The following is a 27,870-nucleotide window of genomic DNA, read 5'->3' as shown; positions in this document are numbered from 1 at the left end:
TCCCTACGGATGTCCCGGTCCTCAAACAGTCTCTGCTTCATTTGGAAAAAAGCTGCACTCGCAAAGCTCAGGTGGTATTGTATTTCAGTGTCAATGTTGGCATCTGTAGACAGTCCACGTTTTGCAGGCATATAACAGGGTTGGAAGGACAATAGCTTTATAAACAAGCCCCTTGGTCTCCCTATGGACGTCCCGGTCCTCAAACACTCTCTGCTTCATTTGGAAAAAAGCTGCACTCGCACAGCTCAGGCGGTGTTGTATTTCAGTGTCAATGTTGACGTCTGTAGACAGTCCACGTTTCACAGGCATATAGCAGGGTTGGAAGGACAATAGCTTTATAAACAAGCCCCTTGGTCTCCCTACGGATGTCCTGGTCCTCAAACGCTCTCTGCTTCATTCGGGAAGATGCTGCACTCGCAGAACTCAGGCGGTGTTGTATTTCAGTGTCAATGTTGACATCTGTAGACAGTCCACGTTTCACAGGCATATAGCAGGATTGGAAGGACAATAGCTTTATAAACAAGCCCCTTGGTCTCCCTACGGATGTCCCGGTCCTCAAACGCTCTCTGCTTCATTCGGAAAAAAGCTGCACTCACAGAGCTCCGGCGGTGTTGTATTTCAGTGTCAATGTTGACGTCTGTAGACAGTCCATGTTTCGCAGGCATATAGCAGGGTTGGGAGGACAATAGCTTTATAGACAAGCCCCTTGGTCTCCCTACGGATGTTCCATTCCTCAAACACTCTCTGCTTCATTTGGAAAAAAGCTGCACTCGCAGAGCTCAGGCGGTGTTGTATTTCAGTGTCAATGTTGATTTTGGTGGAGAGGTTGACTTTGGTGTTTATCCAATGTTCTGCCGGCCCATTTATGGCAGATATGTAAGACTCTACTGTAATAATAATAATAATAATAATAATAATAATAGTCATTGTCATCATTGTTTTATTTCTTATTGGCTTTTCCCATGGCAGGCTAGGCATGATTTGAGGTGGCCCCATCCTTTGAGAAGCCTCTTTGCAAGGTGCAGTAGTTTGTGCATCATATTATGGCTCTGCAGACCAGGGCCCAAGTCCCCAGACGGCTGCGGTTTTTCATTGGGTCACCTTAATTAGGAAGTGGCACTCTCTCGGCCTCGGAGGAAGGCCACCCTAGCAACCCCATTTATGACTTAGATGAAGGGCTAGAAGGCATTATCATCAAGTTTGCAGATGACACCAGATTGGGAGGAATAGCCAAGACTCCAGAGGACAGGAGCAGGATTCAAAACAATCTCGACAGATTAGAGAGATGAATGGCCAAAACTATCAAAATGAAGTTCAACAGTGACAAATGGAAGATACTCCACTTAGGCAGAAAAAACCAAATGCAAAGATGCAAAATGGGGGACAATGCCTGGCTCGAGAGCAGTACGTGTGAAAGAGATCTTGGAGTCCTCGTGGACAACAAGTTAAACATGAGCCAGGAATGTGATGTGGCGGCAAAAAAAGCCAATGGGATTTTGGCCTGCGTCAATAGGAGCAAAGTGTCTAGATCCACGGAAGTCCTGCTCCCCATGCTCTTGATCAGACCACACCTGCAATACTGTGTCCAATTCTGGGCACCACAATTCAAGAGAGATATTGACAAGCTGGAATGTGTCCAGAGGAGGGCGACTAAAATGATAAAGGGTCTGGAGAACAATCCCTATGAGGTGCGGCTGAAGGAGCTGGGCATGTTTAGCCTGAAGAAGAGAAGGCTGAGAGGAGACATGATGAGAGCCATGTATAAATATGTGAGAGGAAGCCACAGGGAGGAGGAGGGAGCAAGCTTCCTTTCTGCTTCCTTGGAGACTAGGACGCAATGGAACAATGGCTTCAAACTACAAGAGAGGAGATTCCATCTGAACATTAGGAAGAACTTCCTGACTGTGAGAGCCGTTCAGCAGTGGAACTCTCTGCTCCGGAGTGTGGTGGAGGCTCCTTCTTTGGAGGCTTTTAAACAGAGGCTGGATGGCCATCTGTCAGGGGTGCTTTGAATGCAATATTCCTGCTTCTTGGCAGAATGGGGTTGGACTGGATGGCCCAGGAGGTCTCTTCCAACTCTTTGATTCTATGATTCTATGAAGTAACTCCCATGATAGATGTGGGTCACTCCACCGTAGCCCGGAATCTCTTCCAGTTCTGTGATTCTACGAGTCGCAGTCCCTTGGCCGCGGAGGAAAGCCACGATTGCAACCCCCTTAGCAAACTCCCGTGATAGATGTGGGTCACTCCACCGTGGCCCGGAAGCGCCGTCACGATGCCAGGCTTATGCCAAACCAGGCCAGTAGGCCAACTCCTGCAGAAAGTGGGATTAGCTCAGGAGGAAGGAATGTGCCGGACCCATGTATGAGAAATGCCCCACTTCTGAAGGCACAGAAGTGGGGCCCCTTTCCCCCCAAAAGTCCACAGTTGCAGGAAAGCCATTGGAATCCTAGAATCATAGAATCCCAGAGTTGGAAGAGACCTCGTGGGCCATCCAGTCCAACCCCATTCTGCCAAGAAGCAGGAATATTGCATTCAAATCACCCCTGACAGATGGCCACCCAGCCTCTGTTTCAAAGCTTCCAAAGAAGGAGCCTCCACCACACTCCCTCTGGGGCAGAGAGTTCCACTGCTGAACGGCTCTCACAGTCAGGAAGTTCTTCCACATGTTCAGGTGGAATCTCCTCTCTTGGAGTTTGAAGCCATTGCTCCATTGCGTCCTAGTCTCCAAGGAAACAGAAAGGAAGCTTGCTCCCTCCTCCTCCCTGTGGCTTCCTCTCACATATTTATACATGGCTATCATCATATCTCCTCTCATCCTTCTCTTCTTCAGGCTAAACATGCCCAGCTCCCTAAGCCGCCCCTCATAGGGCTTGTTCTCCAGACCCCTGATCATTTTAGTCGCCCTCCTCTGGACACATTCCAGCTTGTCAAGATCTCTCTTGAATTGTGGTGCCCAGAATTGGACACAATATTCCAGGTGTGGACACAATATTCCAGGTGTGGACACAATATTCCAGGAAGGCGTTTGTATGTCTGGTCAAGCCAAGAGTCATCTTGCCCCTGGATCAGGCCCATTCAGGATGATCCAGTGGAAAGAGTGGCGGGGGTTTAGTGCAGGAAAACAATCTGCCCCACGTAGAGCGCATTACAGTAGTCCAATCTAGAGGTGACCAAGGCATGGACCACCCTGGCCAGATCCGCCTTCACGAGGTACGGTCGCAGTTGGCGCACGAGTCTCAATTGTGCAAAGGCCGTCCCGGCCACCGCCGACGCCTGAGCCTCAAGCGTAAGCGATGAGTCCAGGAGGACACCCAAACTGCGGACCTGTGGCTTCAGGGGGAGTGTAACCCCGTCCAGCACAGGTTGCCACCCTATACCCCGATTCGGTTTGCAATTGACCAAGAGGACCTCTGTTTTGTCGGGATTGATCTTCAGCTTGTTCTTCCTCATCCAGATAGACACAGCGGCCAGGCACTCGTCCAGCACTTGGAATTGGGTGGAAACGAGTAGTAGAGTTGTGTGTCATCTGCGTAGAGGTGGCACCCAACTCCAAAACTCCGGATGACCTCTCCCAGCGGTTTCATGTAGATGTTAAAAAGCATGGGAGACAGAATAGAGCCTTGCGGGACCCCACAGGTCAAGGGCCAGGGGTCCGAGGAGGCATCTCCCAGCTTCACCATCTGGGAACGACCTTCCAGGAAGGACCGAAGCCACGACAGAACCGTGCCCCTGAGACCCATCCCAGAGAGATGACCCAGAAGGACATGGATCTGCAGTTCCAAATGGCATTATATGGCCTCTTTGGCCCAGATGGGATGGGGCTGGTCTGGACAGCCCTTTGGCCGGCTCTCCTCACAAAGGCTTGGCTGGCCACCACCCTGAGGGAGTCCTCTTCCTCCTCCTCTTCTTGACTTCTCTTTGGAAACCCAGTTCCACGGCTGACCTAATTCCGAGAGAGAGAGTGAGAGGAACCGCTGCCCAGCCGGGGCTTCCTTTGGGGAGGAGGCGTATTTGCGTGCTTGCACATGCGGCACGGCTTTGGAGATGTGATGCTTCCTGGCAGCCCAGGCAGGAGCCGCCTTGCGCTAATGGTGCGCTCTGTGCCTGCGCATGGATAGAGCCGCGCGGGGCCAGGCTGCAAATGCCAGCTCCTCTCTCCATCTGGTTTGCGCTTAAGAGGATGAGCCCCCGCCTTCCAAGAAAGGCAGCGGTTGATTCAACCAGAGAGAGCGCTAGAGCTGGAAGGGGTCCCCAAAGGCCACCCAGTCTGACCCCCTTCTTCCTTTCTGACATCGAATCCTAGAATCATAGAATCAAAGAGTTGGGTTGTTGTAGGTTTTTTCAGGCTATCTGGCTATGCTTTAGATCAGGGGTCCTCAAACTAAGGCCCGGGGGCCGGATGCGGCCCTTCAAGGTCATTTACCCGGCCCTCGCTCTGGGTCAACCTAACTATGAAACTACTTGAAAGCACACAATAACAACAACAATCCTATCTCATCAGTCAAAAGCAGCCCCACACTTTCCATTGAAATACTAATAAATTTATATTTGTTAAAATTGTTCTTAATTTTAATTATTGTATTGTTTTTAAATGTTTTTTGCAGTACAAATAAGGTATTTGCAGTGTGCATAGGAATTTATTCATGTTTTTTCGAATTATAATCTGGCCCACCAACAGTTTGAGGGACTGTGACCTGGCCCTCTGTTTAAAAAGTTTGTGGACCCCTGCTCTAGAGGCATTCTCTCCTGACGTTTCGCCTGCATCTATAGCAAGCATCCTCAGAGGTAGTGAGATGGTGAGACCTCACTAACTCTGAGGATGCTTGCCATAGATACAGGTGAAACATCAGGAGAGAATGCCTCTAGAACATGGCCATATAGCCCGAAAAAAACCTACAACAACCCAGTGGCTTTATAAACAAGCACCTTGGTCTCCCTACGGATGTCCTGGTCCTCAAACACTCTCTGCTTCATAAGTACAGCCAATGTTGTATTTCTGTCTTAATGTTGATGTCTGTAGACAGTCCATGTTTCGCAGGCGTATAGCAGGGTTGGGAGGAAAATAGCATTATAAACAAGCACCTTTGTCTCCCTACGGATGTCCCTGTCCTCAAACACTCTCTGCTTCATTCGGAAAAATGCTGCACTCACAGAGCTCAGCCAGTGTTGTATTTCTGTCTTAATGTTGATGTCTGTAGACAGTCCACGTTTCGCAGACATATAGCAGGGCTGGGAGGACATTAGCTTTATAAACAAGCACCTTGGTATCCCTACAGATATCCCGGTCCTCAAACACTCTCTGCTTCATTCGGAAAAATGCTGCACTCACAGAGCTCAGGCGGTGTTGTATTTCTGTCTTAATGTTGATGTCTGTAGACAGCCCACGTTTTGCAGGTGTATAGCAGGGTTGGGAGGACAATGGCTTTATAAACAAGCACCTTGGTATCCCTAAAGATATCCCAGTCCTCAAACACAGTCTTCTACATTTGGAAAAATGCTGCACTTGCAGAGCTCAGGCGGTGTTGTATTTCTGTCTTAATGTTGATGTCTGTAGACAGTCCACGTTTCACAGGCGTATAACAGGGTTGGGAGGACAATAGCATTATAAGCAAGCCCCTTTGTCTCCCTATGGATGTCCCTGTCCTCAAACACTCTTTGCTTTATTCGGAAGAATGCTGCACTCGCAGAGCTCAGGCAGTGTTGAATTTCGTGTCAATGTTGACTTTGGTGGAGAGGTAGCTGCCAAGGGAGTGGAAATGGTCCACATTTTCTAACGTTACACCATGAAGCTGTATTTCTGGCATTGGAGAGGGATTGGCCGGTGACTGCTGGGAGAGCACTTTGGTTTTCTCAATGTTCAATGTTTATAATGCTGTTGTCCTCCCAACCCTGCTATACACTGCAAAACGTGGACTGTCTACAGACATCAACATTAAGACAGAAATACAACACCGGCTGAGCTCTGCGAGTGCAGCATTTTTCCGAATGAAGCAGAGAGTGTTTGAGGACTGGGACATCCGTAGGGAGACCAAGGGGCTTGCTTATAATGCTATTGTCCTCCCAACCCTGCTATACGCCTGCAAAACGTGGACTGTCTACAGACATCAACATTAAGACAGAAATTCAACACCGGCTGAGCTCTGCGAGTGCAGCATTTTTCCGAATGAAGCAGAGAGTGTTTGAGGACATCCGTAGGGAGACCAAGGGGCTTGTTTATTCCAAACTGCATTATGTGTCGGTGCAGATCCAGCCTAAGAAATGGGTGTACAGTTGTCCGTCTTGTCAGCGTATAACAGCATTGCATGTTTGCCGTATTTGTGTTGTGTGACTGCTCTGAGTTGCCTTCGGGGTGAAAAGGGCGGGATATGCATCCTGTAAATAAATACTGTAAATAGAAAGCCAGCTGGTCTGAAACATTGCAGAAAAAGTATTGTGATTTTCCTAAGGTGGAGGAGATGCTTGCAGTAGAGTAAAAGAGGAATAATGAATAGATAGAAGGAGTTTGTGATGTCTTAAAGGGGCTTTAGGGGGCTGGGGTCTTTGTGTGGTTCAGTCCCTTGAGATGGGTCTTCTATGCAAGATCCGACTCCCGGAATGGTGGCCAGTTCTGGGGAGGAGGGTTTCTGCCTCTCTTCTTTGCCGAGAAGCAAAACATCCGGGAAGGAGCCTCTTGAGCATCTCTGAGGATGCAGATGGGAGGGCCCGTTGCTAGGCAACCGCCGTGCGGGGAATTGGCCTTCTCTCCGCTGCTTTGCAAGAAAGGATTCCTAAGTGCCCTCAAATTGGCCGGCTTTGCAGCCGCTTCCGCCAGCGCAGTGGCTCCAGATGTTCCCTTCCCAAAGGCAGCCGGCCAAGGAGGTGGCTTGCCTTTCCGCATCCATTTCGTCTCCGGCCTTTCCAAGCCTAGCTGTGCAGTCCCTGCCTCTTCTTGCACGCTTCCTCCTTCCCCCTTTTAATAGTTGTAACAGGCCCTTCTATTTCGTAATGCTCTTCAATGGGTATGACACTGGGAAGAAGCAGATGGGCAAAGAATTAAATGTGCATATTAGGGATAATGTGTCTTCCTGGACCTGGAGAATTAGGCCAAAACCAAGAGGATGAATGTCAATAGGGAGAAATGTATGATACAACTAGTTAGTAATGAAAATAACATGCACAAATCTAAAATGTGGGGCCACTTGACTTGGAAACAGTGCATGCAAAAATGACCTAGGAGTCTTAGTAGACTGTGAATATGGGTCAAGAGCAGGCATGGGCAACCTTTGGCCTTCCCTCCAGGTATTTTGGATTTCCACTCTCACAATTCCTAACAGCCTCAGGCTCTTTCCTTTCCCCCCTCAGCTGCTTAAGGGTTTTCTCCCTCTCTTTTCCTGTAAATGAACTGATCGTCTTTGCCTCTGAACACTCTGTCAGATAGAGTGCTTTGTTTTCTATCAATACTCTCATTATCTTGACTTTTATTCACTTCTGCACCTGACAAATCGTCAGGCAGTTGCTCTGAGGAAGACAGCGATGGGCCCCTCCCAGGAATGTGGCCTTGTGAATCTTCCTGAGACAGCTAGAGCCTCTTGTCTGAGTTTAACTCAGGCCCAGACAAACCCTCACCCCATTGCCTACAGACCCAGCCCCACCATCAAGTGTAGATAGAAGGCAAGGTTTTTGTAAACAGAGACAGAGTGCTTAGGCGCAAAGAAGATAAGTTAATTTACAGGTAAAGAGAGATAAGAAACCTTTTTTCTGGTGCTAAGGTAAAGAGAAATGCTTTCCTTTTTATTTTGGGATTTGGAAAAGCCTTATATTGATTCACGGGAATTGTTGCAATTCCCGACGGTCTTGCTTCCAAGTCTTCTTAATTTCATGCACCAAGTTTTTGCCAAGCTCCTGTTTTGCGTATTGGATTTTTCATGCTGCCTTGTTTCATGGATTGTTGTTCCAATGGATCTTATTTTGCCCTGAAGCTCATGGACTATCCTTTGTTTTGGGAACTTTACTTTTTTTGCTAATTTTACTGCTTTACCGACATATATTCTTCAATCAACTGCTTGCTGATTTTCCCAAGCTCATAGGTGTTCCTTCTCTGGTGTATGACAGGCATTTTTCTAGCATTTGCTTATGGGTGCCTTAAATACCTCCCCGCTTAAGGAGTACCTATTTATCTACTCATGTTGCTGTTTTTGAAATTATTCTATGTTTTGGAACTTTACTGTTTTTGTTATTTTTACTACTTTGCCTACATATAGTCTTCAATCAACTGCTTGCTGATTTTTCCAGGCTGGTGTGGTGTTTAAGGTCAGAGGTGTTCCTGCTCTGGTGTACGACAGGCATTTTCCTTGCATTTCCTTGGGGGTGCCTTAAATATCTCCCCGCTTAAGCAGTACCTATTTATCTAAAGGCAGGAGTTCACCCTGACCCAGGCTTTGAACTGTCAACCTTTTGGTTGGCAAGATTTATTGCAGTTGGTTATTAACCTGCTGTGCTAAAGCCCGGCCCTCCTTTGCCCCATTCAAAAGATGGATCGTGTCATTGTTTTGGCCCACCTTCCCTTATTCCATTCCCAAAAGATGCCATTTCAACCCAGAGGGATGGGTCAACTTGGATTCAGAAACATTTCCTGTTTTGTTCCTCAACGAAATTAGATGTGAAAGGTTGCATTTCGGAACAATATTAGTTGTGTATTGGGGAAGTCCTGGGCCTTTGTGGATGCGCCTGTCCCTTTAAGCAGCGCGGGCTTTCGGTGAAGGCCTTGGTTGCCTCCCCTGTGTTGCTTTTCCTGTTCCAAAAAGAGTTTGCCCTCCAAGGTTGGAAAGAGAACACTTTGGCCATCTGTTCTTCAGTTAGTTGTGGGAGATTCCAAATGTGCAAAACAGAGAAAATATTCAGTCCTATCCTATGATTAATCGCATTAGTATTACATTACTAATTTATATACTTCCCTTTTTGTAATTTTGGGACTCAAAGCAGGCTATTGTTGTTGTTGTGTGTAAAATCTTTTCCAACTTTTTATTTATCTATCTATCTATCTATTTATTTATTTATTATTTAAACGTCTATGCCGCCCCTCCCTTGGGGCTCGGAGCGGCTTACAAGAATGGCTAAAATCTAACAAAATTTAAAAGCATTTTAAAAACAATTTAAAAACAACACTATCAAACATTAAAAGCCTGTCGAAACAGGTATGTCTTCCATGCCCTGCGGAAAGCTGGTAAGTCCTGCAAGGCACGGACTTCAGGTGGCAGAGTATTCCAGAGCGATGGTGCCACTGCTGTGAAGGCTCTGTGCCTGGTTGCTGTTAGGTGCAAGGTCTTGACACTGGGGACCTCCAATAGATCTTGGTCCTCAGAACGGAGGGATCTCTGGGGTTGGGAGGGGGTGAGGCGGTCCCTCAGGGACATCGGCCCCAGACCATGCAAGAAAGAATGAAAATGAAGGAAGGAAGGATGAAAGGAAAGAAGGAAGAATGAAAAGAAGGAAGGAAGAATGAATGAAAGGGGGGAAGGAAGGAAGAAAGAATGAATGAATAAAAAGAAGAAAGGAAGAATGAAAAGAAGGAAGGAAGGAAGAATGGAAGGAAGGAAGGAATAACCAAAAGCAACAACCATTGTGTTCCTAAGCTTGGAAGAAAGAATGAAAAGAAGGAAGGAAGAATGAATGAAAAGAAGGAAGGGAGAATGAATGAAAAGAAGGAAGGAAGGAAGAGTGAATGAATGAAAAGAAGGAAGAATGGAAGAATGAATGAAAAGAAGGAAGAATGGAAGAATGAATGAAAGGGGGAAAGGAAGGAAGGAAGAATGAATGAAAAGAAGGAAGGAAGAATGAAAAGAAGGAAGGAAAGAAGAATGAATGAAAAGAAGGAAGAATGAAAAGAAGAAAGAAAGAATGAAAATGAAGGAAGGAAGAATGAAAGGAAGGAAGGAAGAATGAATGAATGAATGAAAGGGAAAAAGGAAGGAAGGAAGAATGAATGAAAGGGGAAAAGGAAGGAAGAAAGAATGAATTAAAAGATGGAAGGAATTAAAAGAAGGAAGGAAGAATGAAAAGAAGGAAGGAAGGGAGAATGAATGAAAAGAAGGAAGGAAGAAACAATGAAAATGAAGGAAGGAAGAATGAAAAGAAGGAAGGAAGGAAGAGTGAATGAATGAAAAGAAGGAAGAATGAAAAGAAGGAAGGAAGGAAGAATAAAAGAAAGGAAGGAATCAGCAAAAGCAACAACCATTCTGTTCCTAAGCTTCAGAAAGGGCTTCCAAGCATTAGAGAGAAGCCTTTCCAAACTGCAGGCCAAAGCGTGCTGCCGATCACAGTGGCGCATAGTGTGCGCATGCATGGGATGGCACCGGGACTTTGTGTGAAGCCGGATTGCCGTTCAAGGGATTGTCATTCCTGCAGAAAAATAAGCCATGCATAGGCAGAGACACATCACCCAATGGTGTGCAAATTGCAAAATAGTGTGAGGTGCTGCCTGCATGCGTTTGATGTCACTCAAGGGACGCATCCTGCAAACGTGGCGTGATTCCACACCTGCCTCTCACAATAATGCTCAGCAAAGGTGCATTGATGGCTGTGCGGGTCTCAGCAAAATCCGGTTAGCCGAATGGGTAGAAATCTGGAAAGATGGAGTCTGCAAAAATCTCCAACCCAGGCCCCAATAGGCAGGGGGGAGGAGGAGGAGGAGGGGGCCGCGATGCACAGAAAGGGCATTGTGCGCAAAGGAAGGGGGGAGACGTGGCGCATAGCTATCTCCCTGCCAAAGGAAGCCCCTCCGCCACCGTTTGCAGTGACCTATATAGTGTAATATATGCAGGGAATGTGGAGCAGCCCCCTCCTCGAATTGCACTGGGTCCGTGGGGGGGCAAACGGGCCAAATATCCCAGGAGAAAATGGGGCTGCTCTCGCTCCCAAATTGGGGGGCCAATGGGAGCCACAATCCCCAAAAGGGTCTTTTGTGAGCCGGGGGTTTTGCAAAGGGGGGAAAGACAGGCCTGAGCCTCGCTTTGTGGCCAAACAAACACCCTCCTTTTGCAGTAAACAAACTCACAGTAAACGTGAATGAAGAATCCACGTATTTGCACTCTGGCTCTGCCTTTCAGAACCTTGGATCTCTCTCTCTCTCTCTCTGGTTGATATCATTGCTGAGCCGCCTGGGATTTGGGCAGATATAATCCTCTAGATTACAACAGGCACAAATTGGTTTACCTCCAAGCGCTTGGGTTTAATTGGATTGTGCAGCCGGACGATGGGAATGCCGTCCTAACACATAAATCCAGCTTGTTGTCTATCATCGTCATCATCGGACAGTCAGGAATCATCTGCCACGCTGCCTGTTGTTTTATTTATTTATTATTTACTGTATTTGTGTCCCGCCTTTCTCAGCCTTTCGTGTCCAAATTTCGTGTCAATTTGCTCACTGGTTTTTGAATTCTGTGAAATGACTGGACTGACCTTGAAGGAGCTGGGGGTGGTGACGGCCGACAGGGAGCTCTGGCGTGGGCTGGTCCATGAGGTCACAAAGAGTCAGAGACGACTGAACGAATGAACAACAACAACAAAACACATACACCGAAAGGGGGAAGGAAGGAAAGAGAAAGGGGAGAAGGAGGGAGAGAAAGAGGGAAAGAAGGAGAGAATGGAAGAAAGATAGGTAGAGAAGGAAGGAGATAAGAAAATTAAAAAGTGAAAGACGGAAGGAGAGAAGGAACGAAAGTGTGAAAGAAGGAAGGAAAGAAAGAAAGAGACAAGGATCTCTTTTTTCGAGAGAGTTACAAGCTGGGTAGATGCGGGGAATGATGCCGTGGATGTAGCGTACCTGGATTTCAGGAAGGCCTTCGTTGACAAGGTCCCCCATGACCTTCTGGCAAGGAAACTGGTCCAATGTGGGCGAGGCAAAACTACGGTGAGGTGGATCTGGAATTGGTTAAGTGGACGAACTCAGAGGATGCTTCTCCCCAAGGCTTCCTCCTCTTCATCCTGGAAAGAAGTGATGAGTGGAGAGCCGTCAGGAGGGTTCTGTGCTGGGCCCGGTCCTGATCAGGATCTTCATCCATGACTCAGATGACTCAGATGTTCACATTTGGGCATATTGAGTATTTGTGCCAAGTTTGGTCCAGATCCACCATTGCATGAGTCCACCGTGCTCTCTGGATATAGGTGAACTACAACTCCCAAACACAAGGTCAATGCCTATCAAACCCTTCCAGGGTTTTCCATTGGTCATGGGAGCCAAGTTTGGTTCAAATCCATCACTGGTGGAGTTCAGAATGCTCTTTGATTATAAGTGAACTATAAATCCCAGCAACTACAACTCCCAAATGACAAAATCAATCCTCCCATCCCAACCCCACCAGTATTCAAACTAGGGCATATTGGGTATTTGTGCCAAATTTGGTCCAGTGAATAAGAATACATCCTGCATATCCGATATTTATATTATTTACATAATATTTACATAACGATTCATAAGAGTAGCAAAATTACAATTATGAAGTAGCAATGAAAATAATGTAATGGCTGGGAGTCACCACAACATGAGGAACTGTATTAAGGGGTCGCGGCATTAGGAAGGTTGAGAACCACTGCTCTAGAGGCATTCTCTCCTGACATTTCGCCTGGGTGGCCATCTTGTCGGGAGGGCTTGATTGGGCTGGATGCCCTCTCGGAACCCCTTCCAGCTCTGTGCTTCTCTGTGCCTGTGTGGGGCGAGACGTGCAAGGAAGTGCATGGCCTTTGCCTGCAGCTGTGGGGCCAACAGCTGGCCGGAAGGAAAGAAGTGGGCCCGGCCTTGGCCAGCAGCCCAGCACTGCATCGGAAATCCTTCTGCACAAAGGGCGCTTTGGCTCAAGCAAGAGTCCCGGGAAGGTGGCATGTGTGGGTGGGGTCAGCTGTCAATTCCTTCACCCCTTTCCATGGGTGCATGTGCACCGGAGAATGAATGAGTGCAGCCTGTTGCTACTAGAACTCCCACGGCTCACTGCGATTGGGACCCTGGTGTTGCACCTGAGAGTAGATTCACCTTGCTGAAAAACACCAAACTGCACACAGTCTTTATGGTTTATTAAAAATAAAAGGTAAAAAAGTTCTTAAAAGCAAAGGTTAATGTTCCAAAAGATCAGGATAACATAGCACTTGAAGCATAATCCAAAAGGCATCAGCAAAGCAAGAGAACATGACAAAGTCCTGGAACCATGAACACAAAGAGTGCAGGGTAATCGAGCCTAGCTTAGTCAAGCTCCTTAAGTAAACACGAGGTTGCTTTGGTGAAGATCTGGTCTCAACGCCCTGTTTAATACTCTTTGCAAAACATGAAGGTGTTTCTTTGGCCTCTGGCCTCCCTCTTGTTAGCTATTCTCTCACTCCTTCGAACACGGAATTCCAACCGGTCGGCCCGATCTAAAGTAATGCCTCCACCTTCGTAACTCTTCCACAGATGGCAGTACTGGTATGCGGCTGGTACTGGCTTATTCAGTAGACTCTCCCCTACAGTTTCATTTGGGTGGGAAGCCTTAGCATTGAATGGTTGTGTTGTTAAAGTGTCAAGTATGGAACCCTATTCAGATGGTTGGTCAATGCGACTTAAGCAACTTGCAGTCATTGAATTCTTGACAGCAGAAAGTGTCACCTCAACATCTTTAAACTTACTCGCCCAACGACGCAGAGTACTCACATCAACACAATCCCCATAAACAGCTTGCATTCTCTGATGAATCTCCTTTGGGGTGACACCTTGTGCTGTCAAGAATGCAATGACTGCATGTTGCTTAAGTTGCATTGACCGACCGTCCGCGCAGGGTTCCATACTTCGCACTTTAACAACACAACCGTTCAATGCTAAAGCTTCCCACCAAAATGGAACTGTAGAGGAGAGTCTACTGAATAAGCCAGTACCCGCCACAACCCAGTACTGCCATCTGTTGAGGAGTTACGAAGGTGGAGGCATTACTTTCCATTCAACCCTCGTAGTTTTACAAGGTCTCACCCAACTGGCCAAACTACAATTCTGAGGATTCCATAGCAGCGAAAGTAGGGTCAAACTGCATTAATTCTACAGTGTAGATGCCCTTTTTTGGGCCTTGCTGGCTGGGAATTGTAGTGCGAGGGACTCTGCCTCCCCAGCAACAGAAGGGATGTTCCTCTGCGTTTCTCTCCATCTGCTTCTCTCCTTGGAAAGAAGGAACTCTTTGGCAGCTTCCTTCCTGTCTAGTTACGTTCTTCCTGTTGATGCCATCTGTTTCTTCCCGGGATAATCATTGGCCCCTTTTTGTTCCGTTTTGGCATTTACGGATCCCTTTCCAGCTCTGCGATCATGCACAATGCAGAAAAATCATTTCTATGAGAATGGGAGAACGTACTTAAATGGGACTTAAAAACACATTACAAGCCCTCTTTAAAAAGTAATTTATAGCCCAACATGGACGCACAGCAGAAAGGACTTTAAAAAACCCCAAAAACCCAAAAGACATTATAGCGCATGCATGAAAATGATTCCCTGACACCGGCCCCCTCCATTTGTACTTGAGCCAAGTGTGAATGTTGCAATTGCCCCCCTGGATTACCTTTGAATAATCTTGCACCTTAAAAGAGTGGTGTTGCACTCCAGGTCCGGAAGAAGCCCTCAGACTTAAAGCACACCACACGGAGAGTGGAGAATCACATCTTCTTTTATTAAAGCTTAGTAAATAGCCAGAAGAAAGAAATGCTTGCAAGAAAATCAGAAAGTTCCAAAAAGTATTAGTCCATAAATAGCAGTAACCCAAAGCAATGTCCACACAAGAAATATAGGCAATCCAAGACAGCATTAATCCGGACAGGAGTCAAGCAAGATGCAAAGACAATCCAAAAGGCTAAAAAAACTCCACAGAAACAAGATCCCTTGAACAAGATTTCCATGACACAAGAACTTGGTTTCCAAACAATGCCTGATCTGACAAGATTTTCTACAGGCAAACCTTAAATCCCAAAAACTGGTTTCGTTTTCCATCTGAACATGAGGAAGAACGTCCTGATTGTGAGAGCCGTTCAGCAGTGGAACTCTCTGCCCCGGAGTGTGGTGGAGGCTCCTTCTTTGGAAGCTTTTAAGCAGAGGCTGGATGGCCATTTGTCAGGGGTGATTTGAATGCAATATTCCTGCTTGGCAGGATGGGGTTGGACTGGATGGCCCAGGAGGTCTCTTCCAACTCTTTGATTCTATGATTCTATGATTCCCCCAGTCTTTGACTTAAATTGACAAATTCTTTCAGATCTACGTAAACATTGGGCCTCTTGTTGAATCTGGCTAATCTCCAGCCACCGACTCTGCTTATCTGACTCCTCATTAACTTGACCAGGTGTCAGACTGTTTTCCAAACTAGAATCTAGATTGCTCACAGGCAGAGGGAGTAAACCTTTCTCCCGAGGCCTGACAGAAACATTCTCATGAGAATCTGCCCTTTGCACCGAAGCCTCTCTGTCAGTGTCTGCATGAAACTCATTGACCAAAGTGTCTCCATCTTGCACCTTGGAGTCAGGCCCAGCATCCCCCACATCAGAAGCAACAGGGGACTGATTTCCCTCCTCATTACCCACATCAGACACAGAAACAACAGGAAACTGGAACACAATCACAGGTTCAAGCCCAGGGTCAGGTTCAAGCACAGGCTGAGTCCCAACAACTAGCTTCTACCTGTCAGCAGGAAATCTTTGGTGAGACAAGTTCCCTAGCTCAGATTGTTCCATGTCAAGAAATCTTCTGTTTCTGAGGGCCACAGCAACGGGTGGGCGGGTACAGCTAGTAAATAACAACAACAACAACAACACAATAATAAAACCCTTTCTTCCTGTAGGCCATGGAGAGCAAGCTGCTGATCGGAGGGAGGAACATCATGGACCACACGAACGAGCAGCAGAAGATGCTGGAGCTCAAGCGCCAAGAGATTGCCGAACAGGTAAGGACCCAGGAGCCCCGCTTTGGCAGGAGGTTTTCGGGTGCGGCTGCACCGTCCCAGGAATACCGCTTGGCCCCTTTGAACTGCCCTGGCTCAGTGCTGTGGAATCACAGGAGTCCTGATCGGATGAAGCCTTCAGCGTTCTCTGCCCCTGGAAACTATTTGTGAGCCATCACCAGGTCTTCTCTTTGTCAACTTTTCCTTCCATTTTGTCCAGGAACTGCTCATGCAATGCTTTGTTGTGCCAGTTGTTAGCTCTGGTTTGGAGTGCAGTTTTCTTGTACTGGATCTTTGTCTGCTGTGCTTTGAGATATTATTATTATTATTAGTAGTAGTAGTAGTAACCACAAGATGGGTCCACAGCAAACCAGATCCCTCTGCTGGCTGTTGTATTGGATCCCACGTCAGACCCTTCCCAAGTGCCTAGGACTGTGTGATGTATCAGCGAATAAAGCATGCAGATCCAATTAGGGTGGCCTTTTGCAGCTGACTGGTGGTGATTTTGTCAGCGCTGATTGTTTTTAAGTGCAGGCCACGGTCTTTAGTCCATGCGTGCAGTATGCCGATCACCACTGGGCCCCCCCTTGACTAGCTTGTGCCAAAGTCTTTGCAGTTCGATCTTGAAATCCTCATATCTACTACTACTACCACTACTACTACTACTACTACTATAGAGGTGATTGTCCAAGCAGCTACCTTTCCCAAAGCTTTGGGCCTGAGTTACCCTTTGTAGAATGGGACCCAGCGGCTGATGGTTGGGGGATTCTGGGAGTGGTTGTCCCAGGAAAATAACTTTTTTAAAAGTTCTGAGCTGGGACGTGAGGTTCCTTAATATTGGCTGATGGTGGGAGTGTTCTATGAAAGATCATACTCACAGGTCACCTTTTGAAGGTCGTGTCCAGCACTGGTCAGGCCTTCCCCTCTGGCCTAGTGGCTGGAGGAGTCTGAGCGTGGTTGTCCCCCAACACGTAACGTAACGGGCCATTCTGCTCCTCATCGATGGCTGATGTTGGGGGCATTCTAGGGATTGCCTTCACCAAAAGGAACTCTCTGGCAGCGCTATCCATCAGTGGTCAGCTAGCCTTCCTCTCTGGCCGCCCTGCATCCTGGCACTGACCAAGGGGGTTTGGGGGTGTCTCGATCCGCAGAAGCGCCGCGAGCGAGAGATCCAGCAGCAGATGCTTCTGCGCAACGAAGAAACCACAGAGCTGCGGGAGACCTTCACCTCCTTGCAGCAGGAAGTGGAGATCAAGACCAAGAAGCTGAAGAAGGTGAGCGGTCAGCGAGGGGAGGGGAGGGGGAGGCGGTCAGGGGTCCTGCGTCTCCCTTGCATTGGGTCAGCGGGCCCCCAGCGCCATGATGGTCTCTCCGGCCATCCCTGGAGAGACCACCTCTGTAGGGATGCCTGCGCCTTCGTGTGTCATTCTGGAGGGTCAGTGGGGGCCCTTTGCACATGCTCACAAACTCCTTGTCCCTCCTCTTCCTCCCTCCCAGCTCTACGCCAAGCTCCAGGCGGTGAAGGCCGAGATCCAGGACCAGCACGACGAATACATCCGCGTCCGGCAAGACCTGGAGGAGGCCCAGAACGAGCAGACCAGGGAGCTCAAGCTCAAGTGGGTGCCGGGTCCCGAACCCCCCGCCGTCCATTAGATTTGGGGAGCTCAATTGTTAGAGTTGGGAAAGGGATGTACTCAAGTGTCAGTGACACATGCAAGAGACTCTACTGAGGCCACAAAGTGACCAGTCTGCTCCTGTGCAGATCTGCCACTCTCCATAGGTACACCATCTCTCTCCTTCCCATGGAGTAGAGCATGGTGGGTGGAACAGACTCCTCAGGTCTGCCACACTTTGAGCATCATTAGACTGAGTCTTTTATAGGAATATTCTGTTGATGTCATCCCAAAGTTGTGAATGAATGATAGACGTCTTCCATCCTGGATCCATCCCAGAATGGGGGACGATGCGTGGCTCGGAAAAGATATTGGAGTCCTCGTGGGGAGGAAAGGGAACATAAGCCAGGAATGTGATGCGGTGGCAAAAAAAGCTAACAGGATATTGGCCTGCATCAATAGGAGCCTCGTGTCTAGGTCCAGGGAGGTCATGCTCCCCATGCTCCAATCTGCCTTGGTCAGACCACACCTGGAATATTGTGTCCAGTTCTGGGCACCACAATTCAAGAGAGATATTGACAAGCTGGAATGTGTCCAGAGGAGGGTGACTCAAAGCATCAAGGGTCTGGAGAACAAGCCCTATGAGGAGCGACTTAAAGAGCTGGGCATGTTTAGCCTGAAGAAGAGAAGGCTGAGAGGAGACATGATGAGGGTCATAGATAAATATTTGAGGGGAAGTCCTAGGGAGGAGGAAGAAGACTTCCTTTCCGCTGCCCTGGAGACTATGATGCAATGGAGTCATGGCTTCAAACCACCATATATTCTGGCGTATAAGACTACTTTTCAACCCAAGAAAATCTTCTCAAAAGTCAGGGATTGTCTTAAGCGCAGGAGTCGTCTTATACGCTGGAGTAGCCTTATGCATGGGAGTCGTCTTATAGAGCGGGTGCTGAAACTTCCAATCTGGATTGGAGAATCTGTGGTTGCTGCATATGGTGGTGGTGGTGGTGGGGGGGGGGGGGAGCGGAAAAATGGCAGTGGCCGCCTCCCTGCCGTATGAAAGCATTAAGGGTGATGCTGTACAAGTATGGTAGAAGAAAATCCATTCATCGGGATTTGTGGAGTCCTGATGGTGAGGTGAAGGGGCATCTCACCGGGAAGGTGTAAGTCAGTGTTTCTCAACTTGGGGGTCAGGACCCTGGGGGGGGGGGTCATGAGGGGGTGTCAGAGGGGTCACCAGATACCATCAGAAAACACAGTATTTTCTGATGGTTCTGGGGGTTCTGTGTGGAAGGTTTGGCCCAATTCTATCGTTGGTGGAGTTCAGGATGCTCTTTGATTATAGATGAACTATAAATCCCAGCAGCTACAACTCCCAAATGTCAAGGTCTATTTTCCCCAAACTCCACCGGTGTTCACATTTGGGCATATTGAGTATTTGTGCCAAGTTTGGTCCAGATACATCATTGTTTGAGTCCACAGTGCTCTTTGGATGTAGGAGAACTACAACACCCAAACTCAAGGTCAGCAGCCACCAAACCCTTCCAGTATTTTCTGTTGGACATGGGAGTTCTGTGTGCCAAGTTTGGTCCAATTCCATCATTGGTGGAGTTCAGAATGCTCTTTGATTGTAGGTGAACTATAAATCCCAGCAACTACAACTACAAAATGACAAAATTATATTTTTTTAGTGACGGTCAAAAAAAACCCCAGTAACTACAACTCCCAAGTGACAAAATCACCCCCCAACCCCTCCAGTATTCAAATTTGGGTGTATCGGGTATTTGTGCCAAACAGTGAATGAGAATACATCCCTGTATATCAGATATTTACATGACGATTCAGAACAGTAGCAAAATTCCAGTTATGAAGTAGCAATGAAAATAATGTTATGTTTGGGGGTCACCACAACATAAGGAACTGGATTAAGGGGTCGTTACATTAGGAAGGCTGAGAACCTCTGGTGCAAGTGAAGGGCGGAGCAAGCTGCACGTGTCCGGGTGCCCGGGGTATGGAAAAAAGAGACGGAGTGGCTCTGGGCCCAGAAAAACACGCGTCTTTTACCTGTCTGGCCCGCTCTTGCATCCTATTACCGTCCCTCCTTCTCTGCCTCTCAGATCTCGCTCCTGAAGACTGCGGTGAAGCGGTGCAGGTGCGCAGGTGCAGGATCTGAGAGGCAGAGAAGGAGGGACGGTAATAGGAAAATTACCATATTGAAATCAAATCTGATGCTTTTTAAATTTTTATTTTGTGTTCGTTAGGGTAGTCACCGGGATTGTGGCGCAGCAGGCTGAGTGTCAGCGGCATTAAGATCACTCTGACCAAAAGGTCATGAGTTCGAAGGCAGCCCGGGTTGGAGTGGGTTTCCAACCAATTGTGTGTAGCCTGTTGTCGACCTTTACAACCCGAAGGACAGCTGCATCTGTCAAGTGGGAAAATTAGGTGCCACCTTAAAGTGTGGGGAGGCTAAATTAACTGATTTATGAGGCCATAAAGAAGACTCCAGCAAAGCATTCCAGCAGGGAAGCATGCGGGGAATGCGGAAGTGCTTCATCAGCGTCGCAGTGGGTTTCCAACCAATTGTGTAGCCTGTTGTCAACCTTTGCAACCCGAAAGACAGGTTGCATCTGTCAAGTAGGAAATTAGGCACCACCTTAAAGTGTGGGGAGGCTAAATTAACTGATCTATGAGGCCATAAAGAAGACTCCAGCAAAGCATTCCAGCGGGGAAGCATGCGGGGAATGCGGAAGTGCTTCATCAGCATTGCAGTGGGTTTCCAACCAATTGTGTAGCCTGTTGTCGACCTTTGCAACCCAAAAGACAGGTTGCATCTGTCAAGTAGGAAAATTGGGTACCACCTTAAAGTGTGGGGAGGCTAAATTAACTGATTTATGAGGCCATAAAGAAGACTCCAGAAAAGCATTCCAGCGGGGAAGCATGCGGGGAATGCGGAAGTGCTTCATCAGCGTCGCAGTGGGTTTCCAACCAATTGTGTAGCCTGTTGTCAACCTTTGCAACCCAAAAGACAGGTTGCATCTGTCAAGTAGGAAAATTGGGTACCACCTTAAAGTGTGGGGAGGCTAAATTAACTGATTTATGAGGCCATAAAGAAGACTCCAGAAAAGCATTCCAGCGGGGAAGCATGCGGGGAATGCGGAAGTGCTTCATCAGCGTCGCAGTGGGTTTCCAACCAATTGTGTAGCCTGTTGTCAACCTTTGCAACCCAAAAGACAGGTTGCATCTGTCAAGTAGGAAAATTGGGTACCACCTTAAAGTGTGGGGAGGCTAAATTAACTGATTTATGAGGCCATAAAGAAGACTCCAGAAAAGCATTCCAGCGGGGAAGCATGCGGGGAATGCGGAAGCGCTTCATCAGCAGATGGACGATGAAAGCGACAGAAAACGTTAAAAATAGCCTCTGTGTATGTCTGTATATGTTTGTATGTCTAATTGGCCTTGAATGTTGGCCATATATGTGTACACTGTAATCCACCCTGAGATCCCTGTGGGGTAGAAGAAGGGCGGAATAGAAAAGCTGTAAATAAATAACAAATAAATGATGGGGGGTACAAGAAAGGAGATTCCACCTGAACACGAGGAAGAACACACCAGGGCAGAGAGTTCCACTGCTGAACAACTCTCATAGTCAGGAAGTTCTTCCTCATGTTCAGGTGGCCTCTCCTTCCTTTGTTGTCGTTTGAAGCCATGGCATCCTAGTCTCCAAGGCAGCGGAAAGGAAGCCTGCTCCCTCCTCCCTGTGACTTCCCTGGCTTCATCTCTTGATTCTCGGCCCTCCACATGTCTCCTCTCAGCCTTCTCTCTTTTGAAAGGAACGACATCCTTGCGTATCATATGACTTTTGCAAATACATGATTAACTCAAAACTCAATCTACAAAAGAGGAGATTCCACCTGAACATGATGAGGAAGAACTTCCTGACCGCGGGATCTGAGAGGCAGAGAAGGAGGGACAGTAATAGGAAATAGGAAAATCAAATCTGATGCTTTTTAAATTCTTATTTTGTGTTCATTGGGATAGTCTTATATCCCAAACTCTAAGGGGGGGGGGGGGTTACAAGAAAGGAGATTCCATCTGAACATGAGGAACAACACACCAGGGCAGAGAGTTCCACTGCTGAAACGCAGGGAGGAGGGAGCAAGCTTGTTTTCTGCTTCCTTGGAGACTAGAACACGAAACAATGGCTTCAAACTACAAGAGAGGAGATTCCACCTGAACATTAGGAAGAACTTCCTGACTGTGAGAGCCGTTCAGCAGTGGAACTCTCTGCCCCAGGGTGTGGTGGAGGCTCCTTCTTTGGAAGCTTTGAAACAGAGGCTGGATGGCCATCTGTCGGGTGATTTGAACGCCATATTCCTGCTTCTTGGCAGAATGGGGTTGGACTGGATGATGGCCCAGGAGGTCTCTTCCCACTCTTGGATTCTAGGATTCTAGGATTCTTCTTCAAGCTAAACATGCCCAGCTCTTGAAGCCGCTCCTCATAGGGCTTGTTCTCTAGCCCCTTGATCCTTTGATCCACCCTCCTCTGGACACATTCCAGCTTGGTGATGATGGTGAGGAGGAGGACAACGACTCACCTGGTGTCCCACTCTCCTTCTGCTTCCCCAGGTACCTGATCATTGAGAACTTCATTCCTCCGGAGGAGAAGAACAAGATCATGAACCGGCTCTACTTCGACTGCGAGGAGGACCAGTGGAAGTTCCAGCCTTTGGTGCTCAGCGCGGCTGGGTGAGTGAGTCTCTGCCAGGAAGGCTCCTTTGCAAGGTCTCCGTTGCAGCCATGGGCCTCACGACTCTGGGATTTCGAAAGGAATTCTACCGTCTGAGAAGGAGTCTGTTCTGCACCGGCAGAAAAGTAACTTCTAAACTGCTTGTAACTGTTGTGGGGGAGAATCAAACCACTTAATTTGGAAATGTAACTTCGTTCCACTCATATTTACCCCAAGGGAACTAATTACAAGTCACGGAGCAACTTTTGAAAGTAACTACATTTTTGCATATCATATGACTTTTGCAAACACATGAATAATTCAAAATTAGTTAATCTTCAGTTAATTACAAATATGTTACTAGCAGATATTCTCAAACTGCTTGTAACTGTTGTGGGGTGAACCAAACCACTTACTTAGGAAATGTAACTTCGTTCAATCCTTATTTACCCTGAAGGAACTAATTATAAGTCACGGAGCAACTTTTGAAAGTAACTACATTTTTGCATATCATATGACTTTTGAAAATACATGATTAATTCAAAAATAGTTAATTCCCAAACACTTAATTACAAATATATTACTAGCAGATATTCTCAAACTGCTTGTAACTGTTGTGGGGTGAACCAAACCAGTTACTTTGGAAATGTAACTTCGTTCAACCCTTATTTACCCCAAAGGAACTAATTACAAGTCACAGAGCAACTTTTGAAAGTAACTACATTCTTGCATATCATGACTTTGCAAACACATGATTAATTCAAACTTCGTTAATCCCCAATTAATTACAAATAATTACAAATATGTTACTAGCAGATATCCTCAAACTGCTTGTAACTGTTGTGGGGTGAACCAAACCACTTACTTTGGAAATGTAACTTCGTTCAACCCATATTTACCCAGAAGGAACTAATTACAAGTCACGGAACAACTTTTGAAAGTAACTACATTTTTGCATATCATATGACTTTTGAAAATACATGAATAATTCAAAATGAGTTAATCCCCGAACACTTGTCCAACCCTTATTTACTCCGAAGGAACTAATTACAAGTCACGGTGCAACTTTTGAAAGTAACTACATTTTTGCATATATTATGACTTTTGCAAGTACATGATTAATTCAAAATTAACACTTAATTACAAATATGGGTTGTTGTAGGTTTTTCCGGGCTATATGGCCATGTTCTAGAGGCATTTTCTCCTGACGTTTCGCCTGTATCTATGGCAAGCATCCTCAGAGGTAGTGAGGATGCTTGCCATAGATGCAGGCGAAATGTCAGGAGAGAATGCCTCTAGAACATGGCCATACAGCCCGGAAAAACCTACAACAACCCAGTGATTCCGGCCATGAAAGCCTTTAACAATACAATTACAAATATGTTACTCAAACTGCTTGTAACTGTTGTGGGGTGAACCAAACCAGTTACTTTGGTTTGGTTCACCCCGAACAACTAATTTACCCCGAAGCAACTAATTACAAGTCACGGAGCAACTTTTGAAAGTAACTACATTTTTGCATATCATATGACTTTTGCAAACACGTGATTAATTCAAAATTAATCCCCAAACACTTAATTACAAATATGTTACTAGAATACAAATATTCCTAAACTGCATGTAACTGTCGTGGGGTGAACCAAACCAGTTACTTTGGAAATGTAAGTTTGTCCAGCCCTTATTTACCCCAAAGGAACTAATTACAAGTCACGGAGCAACTTTTGAAAGTAACTACATTTTTGCATATCATATGACTTTTGCAGGTACATGATTAATTCAAACCTCGTTAATCCCCAAACAGTTAATTACAAATATGTTACTAGCAAATATTCTCAAACTGCTTGTAACTGTTGTGGGGTGAACCAAACCACTTACTTTGGAAATGTAACTTGGTTCAACCCTTTTTTACCGCGAAGGAACTAATTACAAGTCACAGAGCAACTTTTGAAAGTAACTATATTTTTGCATATCATACGACTTTTGCAAGTACATGATTAATTCAAACTTCATTAATCCCCAAACAGTTAATTACAAATATATTACTAGCAGATATTCTCAAACTGTTTGTAACTGTTGAGGGGTGAACCAAACCAGTTACTTTAGAAATGTAACTTCGTTCAACCCTTATTTACCCCAAGGGAACTAATTACAAGTCACAGAGCAACTTTTGAAAGTAACTATATTTTTGCATATCATACGACTTTTGCAAGTACATGATTAATTCAAACTTCATTAATCCCCAAACAGTTAATTACAAATATGTTACTAGCAAATATTCTCAAACTGCTTGTAACTGTTGTGGGGTGAACCAAACCACTTACTTTGGAAATGTAACTTCGTTCAACCCTTATTTACCCCAAGGGAACTAATTACAAGTCACAGAGCAACTTTTGAAAGTAACTATATTTTTGTATATCATATGACTTTTGCAAACACATGATTAATTCAAAATTAGTTAATCCCCAAACACTTAATTACAAATATGTTACTCAAACTGCTTGTAACTGCTGTGGGGTGAACCAAACCACTTACTTAGGAAATATAACTTCGTTCAACCCTTATTTACCTCGAAGGAACTAATTACAAGTCATGGAGCAACTTTTGAAAGTAACTACATTTTTGCATATCTTATGACTTTTGCAAACACGTGATTAATTCAAACTTCATTAATCCGCAAACAGTTAATTACAAATATGTTACTAGCAGATTGTATTATTTTTGGGTATGTAAATTCATTCTGCCATAATTCACCCCAAAATAACTGCGTACAAGTAATTGACGTTTGAAAGTAATTACATTTTTGGATGTGATATAACTTTGGGGATATACGTATTAATTCCAGCCTCATTAATTGCAAAACAGATAATTACAAGTATGTTACTACTAGACCTCACTACCTCTGAGGATGCTTGCCATAGATGCAGGCGAAATGTCAGGAGCGAATGCCTCTAGAACATGGCCATACAGCCCGAAGAAAACTACAACAACCCCTATGTTACTAGTAGTTTGTATTCTTTTGGAGAAGTAACTTAATTTCACCCTTGTTCACTGCAAAGTAACTAGTTACAAGTAACTAGTTACAAGTAGTTTGTATTCTTTTGGACAAGTAATTTAGTTTCACCCTTGTTCGTTGCAAAGTAACTAGTTGCAAGTAGTCTATTCTTTTGGACAAGTAATTTAATTTCACCCTTGTTCACTGCAAGTAACTAGTTACAAGTAGTTTGTATTCTTTTGGACAAGTAATTTAGTTTCACCCTTGTTCATTGCAAAGTAACTAGTTGCAAGTAACTAGTTGCAAGTAGTCTATTCTTTTGGACAAGTAATTTAATTTCACCCTTGTTCACTGCAAGTAACTAGTTACAAGTAGTTTGTATTCTTTTGGACAAGTAATTTAGTTTTACCTTTGTTCATTGCAAAGTAACTAATTGCAAGTAACTAGTTGCAAGTAGTCTGTATTCTTTTGGACATGTAATTTAATTTCACCCTTGTTCACTGCAAAGTAACTAGTTACAAGTAAGTAGTTACAAGTAACTAGTTACAAGTAACTACCCACCAAATGAAGACTTTTTCATTCAGGCAGAGCGTTCAATGGATGGAGCAGTGATGTTTATGCAAAGTGTTCAAATCTTCAGATTTTAAATGTGTTTTTAACTGTTTTACTCTCTTGAGAACGTAATGCTGTTATTTAATTCCTTTTCCAACTTTTGCAAAGACGAGAGAGAGAGAGATTTGAACTGGAACTTGGTCTAAATGCCTCGGATCTCCCCCAAAAGAACGCGTGATCTTGACCCACGAACTAACGGCTCCGTGTCCTCCCTTTCTTTTAGCCCAAGACCCACGAAGGCTCAGATCAAGTTAAAAACAAGGTACACGAAAACAAGGGGGAAATGGAGAAAGTAACTACATTTAGCATTCCGTCAACCGTTGCGCTAAAAGCAACGAATCCCAGCAGTTAAAAACACATTTAAATTTAGTCCAGAAGTAGAACGCACCGCATGTCAACATCATCTTCCTGCTGCAAAGCCCTTCCTGGGGGCATCTGCACTGCAGAATTAACGCAGTTCGACGCCACTTGAACTGCCAAGGCTCAACGCTATGGGATCATGGGATTTGTAGTTTGCACTGGTTGTCAGAGCAGACCCAAGACCTTGCAGAACGACAACTCCCATCCTTCCCTTGCCTTGAGTCAGGGCACTTCATAATAATAATAATAATAATAATAATAATAATGAGTCAGTGTGGGCACACCCCGAAATATAAAGGTCTTCTGGGAGAAAGGGGGTTTCCTGCAGCAGGGAGTTCCACAGGTTGGGTGGATCTAAACCTTCAATCTCTAGCCATGGCAGTGCCTGATGAACCCCACTGGGTTTGTGGGGTCCCTGTCCATTAAGAGGGTCCCCCAAAACAGAGCCTCATTAGCTTCCCTGCCCTATTTTTTTGAGTGGAAGGGGGTCCTCATAGGATGGGGAGGGGTCTCCCAAAACAGGGCCTCATTGGCTTCCCTGCCCTATTCCTTTGGGTGAAGGGGGTCCCCATAAGAAGGGGAGGGGTCTCCCAAAACAGGACCTCATTGGCTTCCCAGCCCTATTTCTTTGAGTGGAAGGGGGTCCTCATAAGATGGGGAGGGGTCTCCCAAAACAGGGCCTCATTGGCTTCCCTGCCCTATTCCTTTGGGTCGAAGGGGGTCCCCATAAGATGGGGAGGGGTCTCCCAAAACAGGGCCTCATTGGCTTCCCTGCCCTATTCCTTTGGGTCGAAGGGGGTCCCCATAAGATGGGGAGGGGTCTCCCAAAACAGGGCCTCATTGGCTTCCCTGCCCTATTCCTTTGGGTCGAAGGGGGTCCCCATAAGATGGGGAGGGGTCTCCCAAAACAGGGCCTCATTGGCTTCCCTGCCCTATTCCTTTGGGTCGAAGGGGGTCCCCATAAGATGGGGAGGGGTCTCCCAAAACAGGGCCTCATTGGCTTCCCAGCCCTATTTCTTTGAGTGGAAGGGGGTCCTCATAAGATGGGGAGGGGTCTCCCAAAACAGGGCCTCATTGGCTTCCCTGTCCTATACCTTTGGGTGGAAGGGGGTCCCCATAAGAAGGGGGGGGTCTCCCAAAACACAGCCTCATTAGCTGTCCAGCCCTATTCCTTTGGGTTTCAGAGGGTCTCCATAAGATGGGGAGGGGTCTCCCAAAACAAGACCTCATTGTCTTCCCTGCCCTATTCCTTTGGGTGGAAGGGGGTCCCCATAAGATGAGGAGGGGTCTCCCAAAACAAGACCTCATTGTCTTCTCAGCCCTATTCCTTTGGGTGGAAGGGGGTCCACATAAGATGGGGAGGGGTCTCCCAAAACAGGGACTCATTGGCTTCCCAGCCCTATTTCCTTGAGTGGAAGGGAGTCCCCATAAGAAGGGGAGGGGTCTCCCAAAACAGGGCCTCATTGGCTGTCCAGCTCTATTCCTTTGGGTGGAAGGGGGTCCCATTAGAAGGGGAGGGGTCTCCCAAAACAGGGCCTCATTGGCTTCCCTGCCCTATTCCTTTGGGTCAAAGGGGGTCCCCATAAGAAGGGGAGGGGTCTCCCAAAACAGAGCCTCATTGGCTGTCCAGCTCTATTACTTTGAGTTGAAGGGGGT

General features: G+C 46.4%; 1 protein-coding gene across 1 annotated transcript in view; it reads left to right on the top strand.

Moving 5' to 3' along the window:
• The window catches only part of KIF3C (kinesin family member 3C), a 61,254-nt gene that overhangs the window by 18,208 nt on the left and 15,176 nt on the right, over positions 1-27,870 (top strand). The window contains exons 2-6 of the mRNA XM_060754805.2: positions 15,813-15,914; positions 17,063-17,185; positions 17,409-17,527; positions 22,151-22,270; positions 26,078-26,116. Of these exons, the coding sequence (XP_060610788.2) occupies positions 15,813-15,914; positions 17,063-17,185; positions 17,409-17,527; positions 22,151-22,270; positions 26,078-26,116 (503 nt within the window). The remainder of the gene's footprint in view (positions 1-15,812; positions 15,915-17,062; positions 17,186-17,408; positions 17,528-22,150; positions 22,271-26,077; positions 26,117-27,870) is intronic.

This window comes from Anolis sagrei, chromosome 1 (assembly GCF_037176765.1).
Source record: "Anolis sagrei isolate rAnoSag1 chromosome 1, rAnoSag1.mat, whole genome shotgun sequence".
Classification (NCBI taxonomy): domain Eukaryota; kingdom Metazoa; phylum Chordata; class Lepidosauria; order Squamata; family Dactyloidae; genus Anolis; species Anolis sagrei.
The sequence above is the reverse complement of the archived record's forward strand: the minus strand, read 5'-3'. Positions and strand labels throughout refer to the sequence as shown.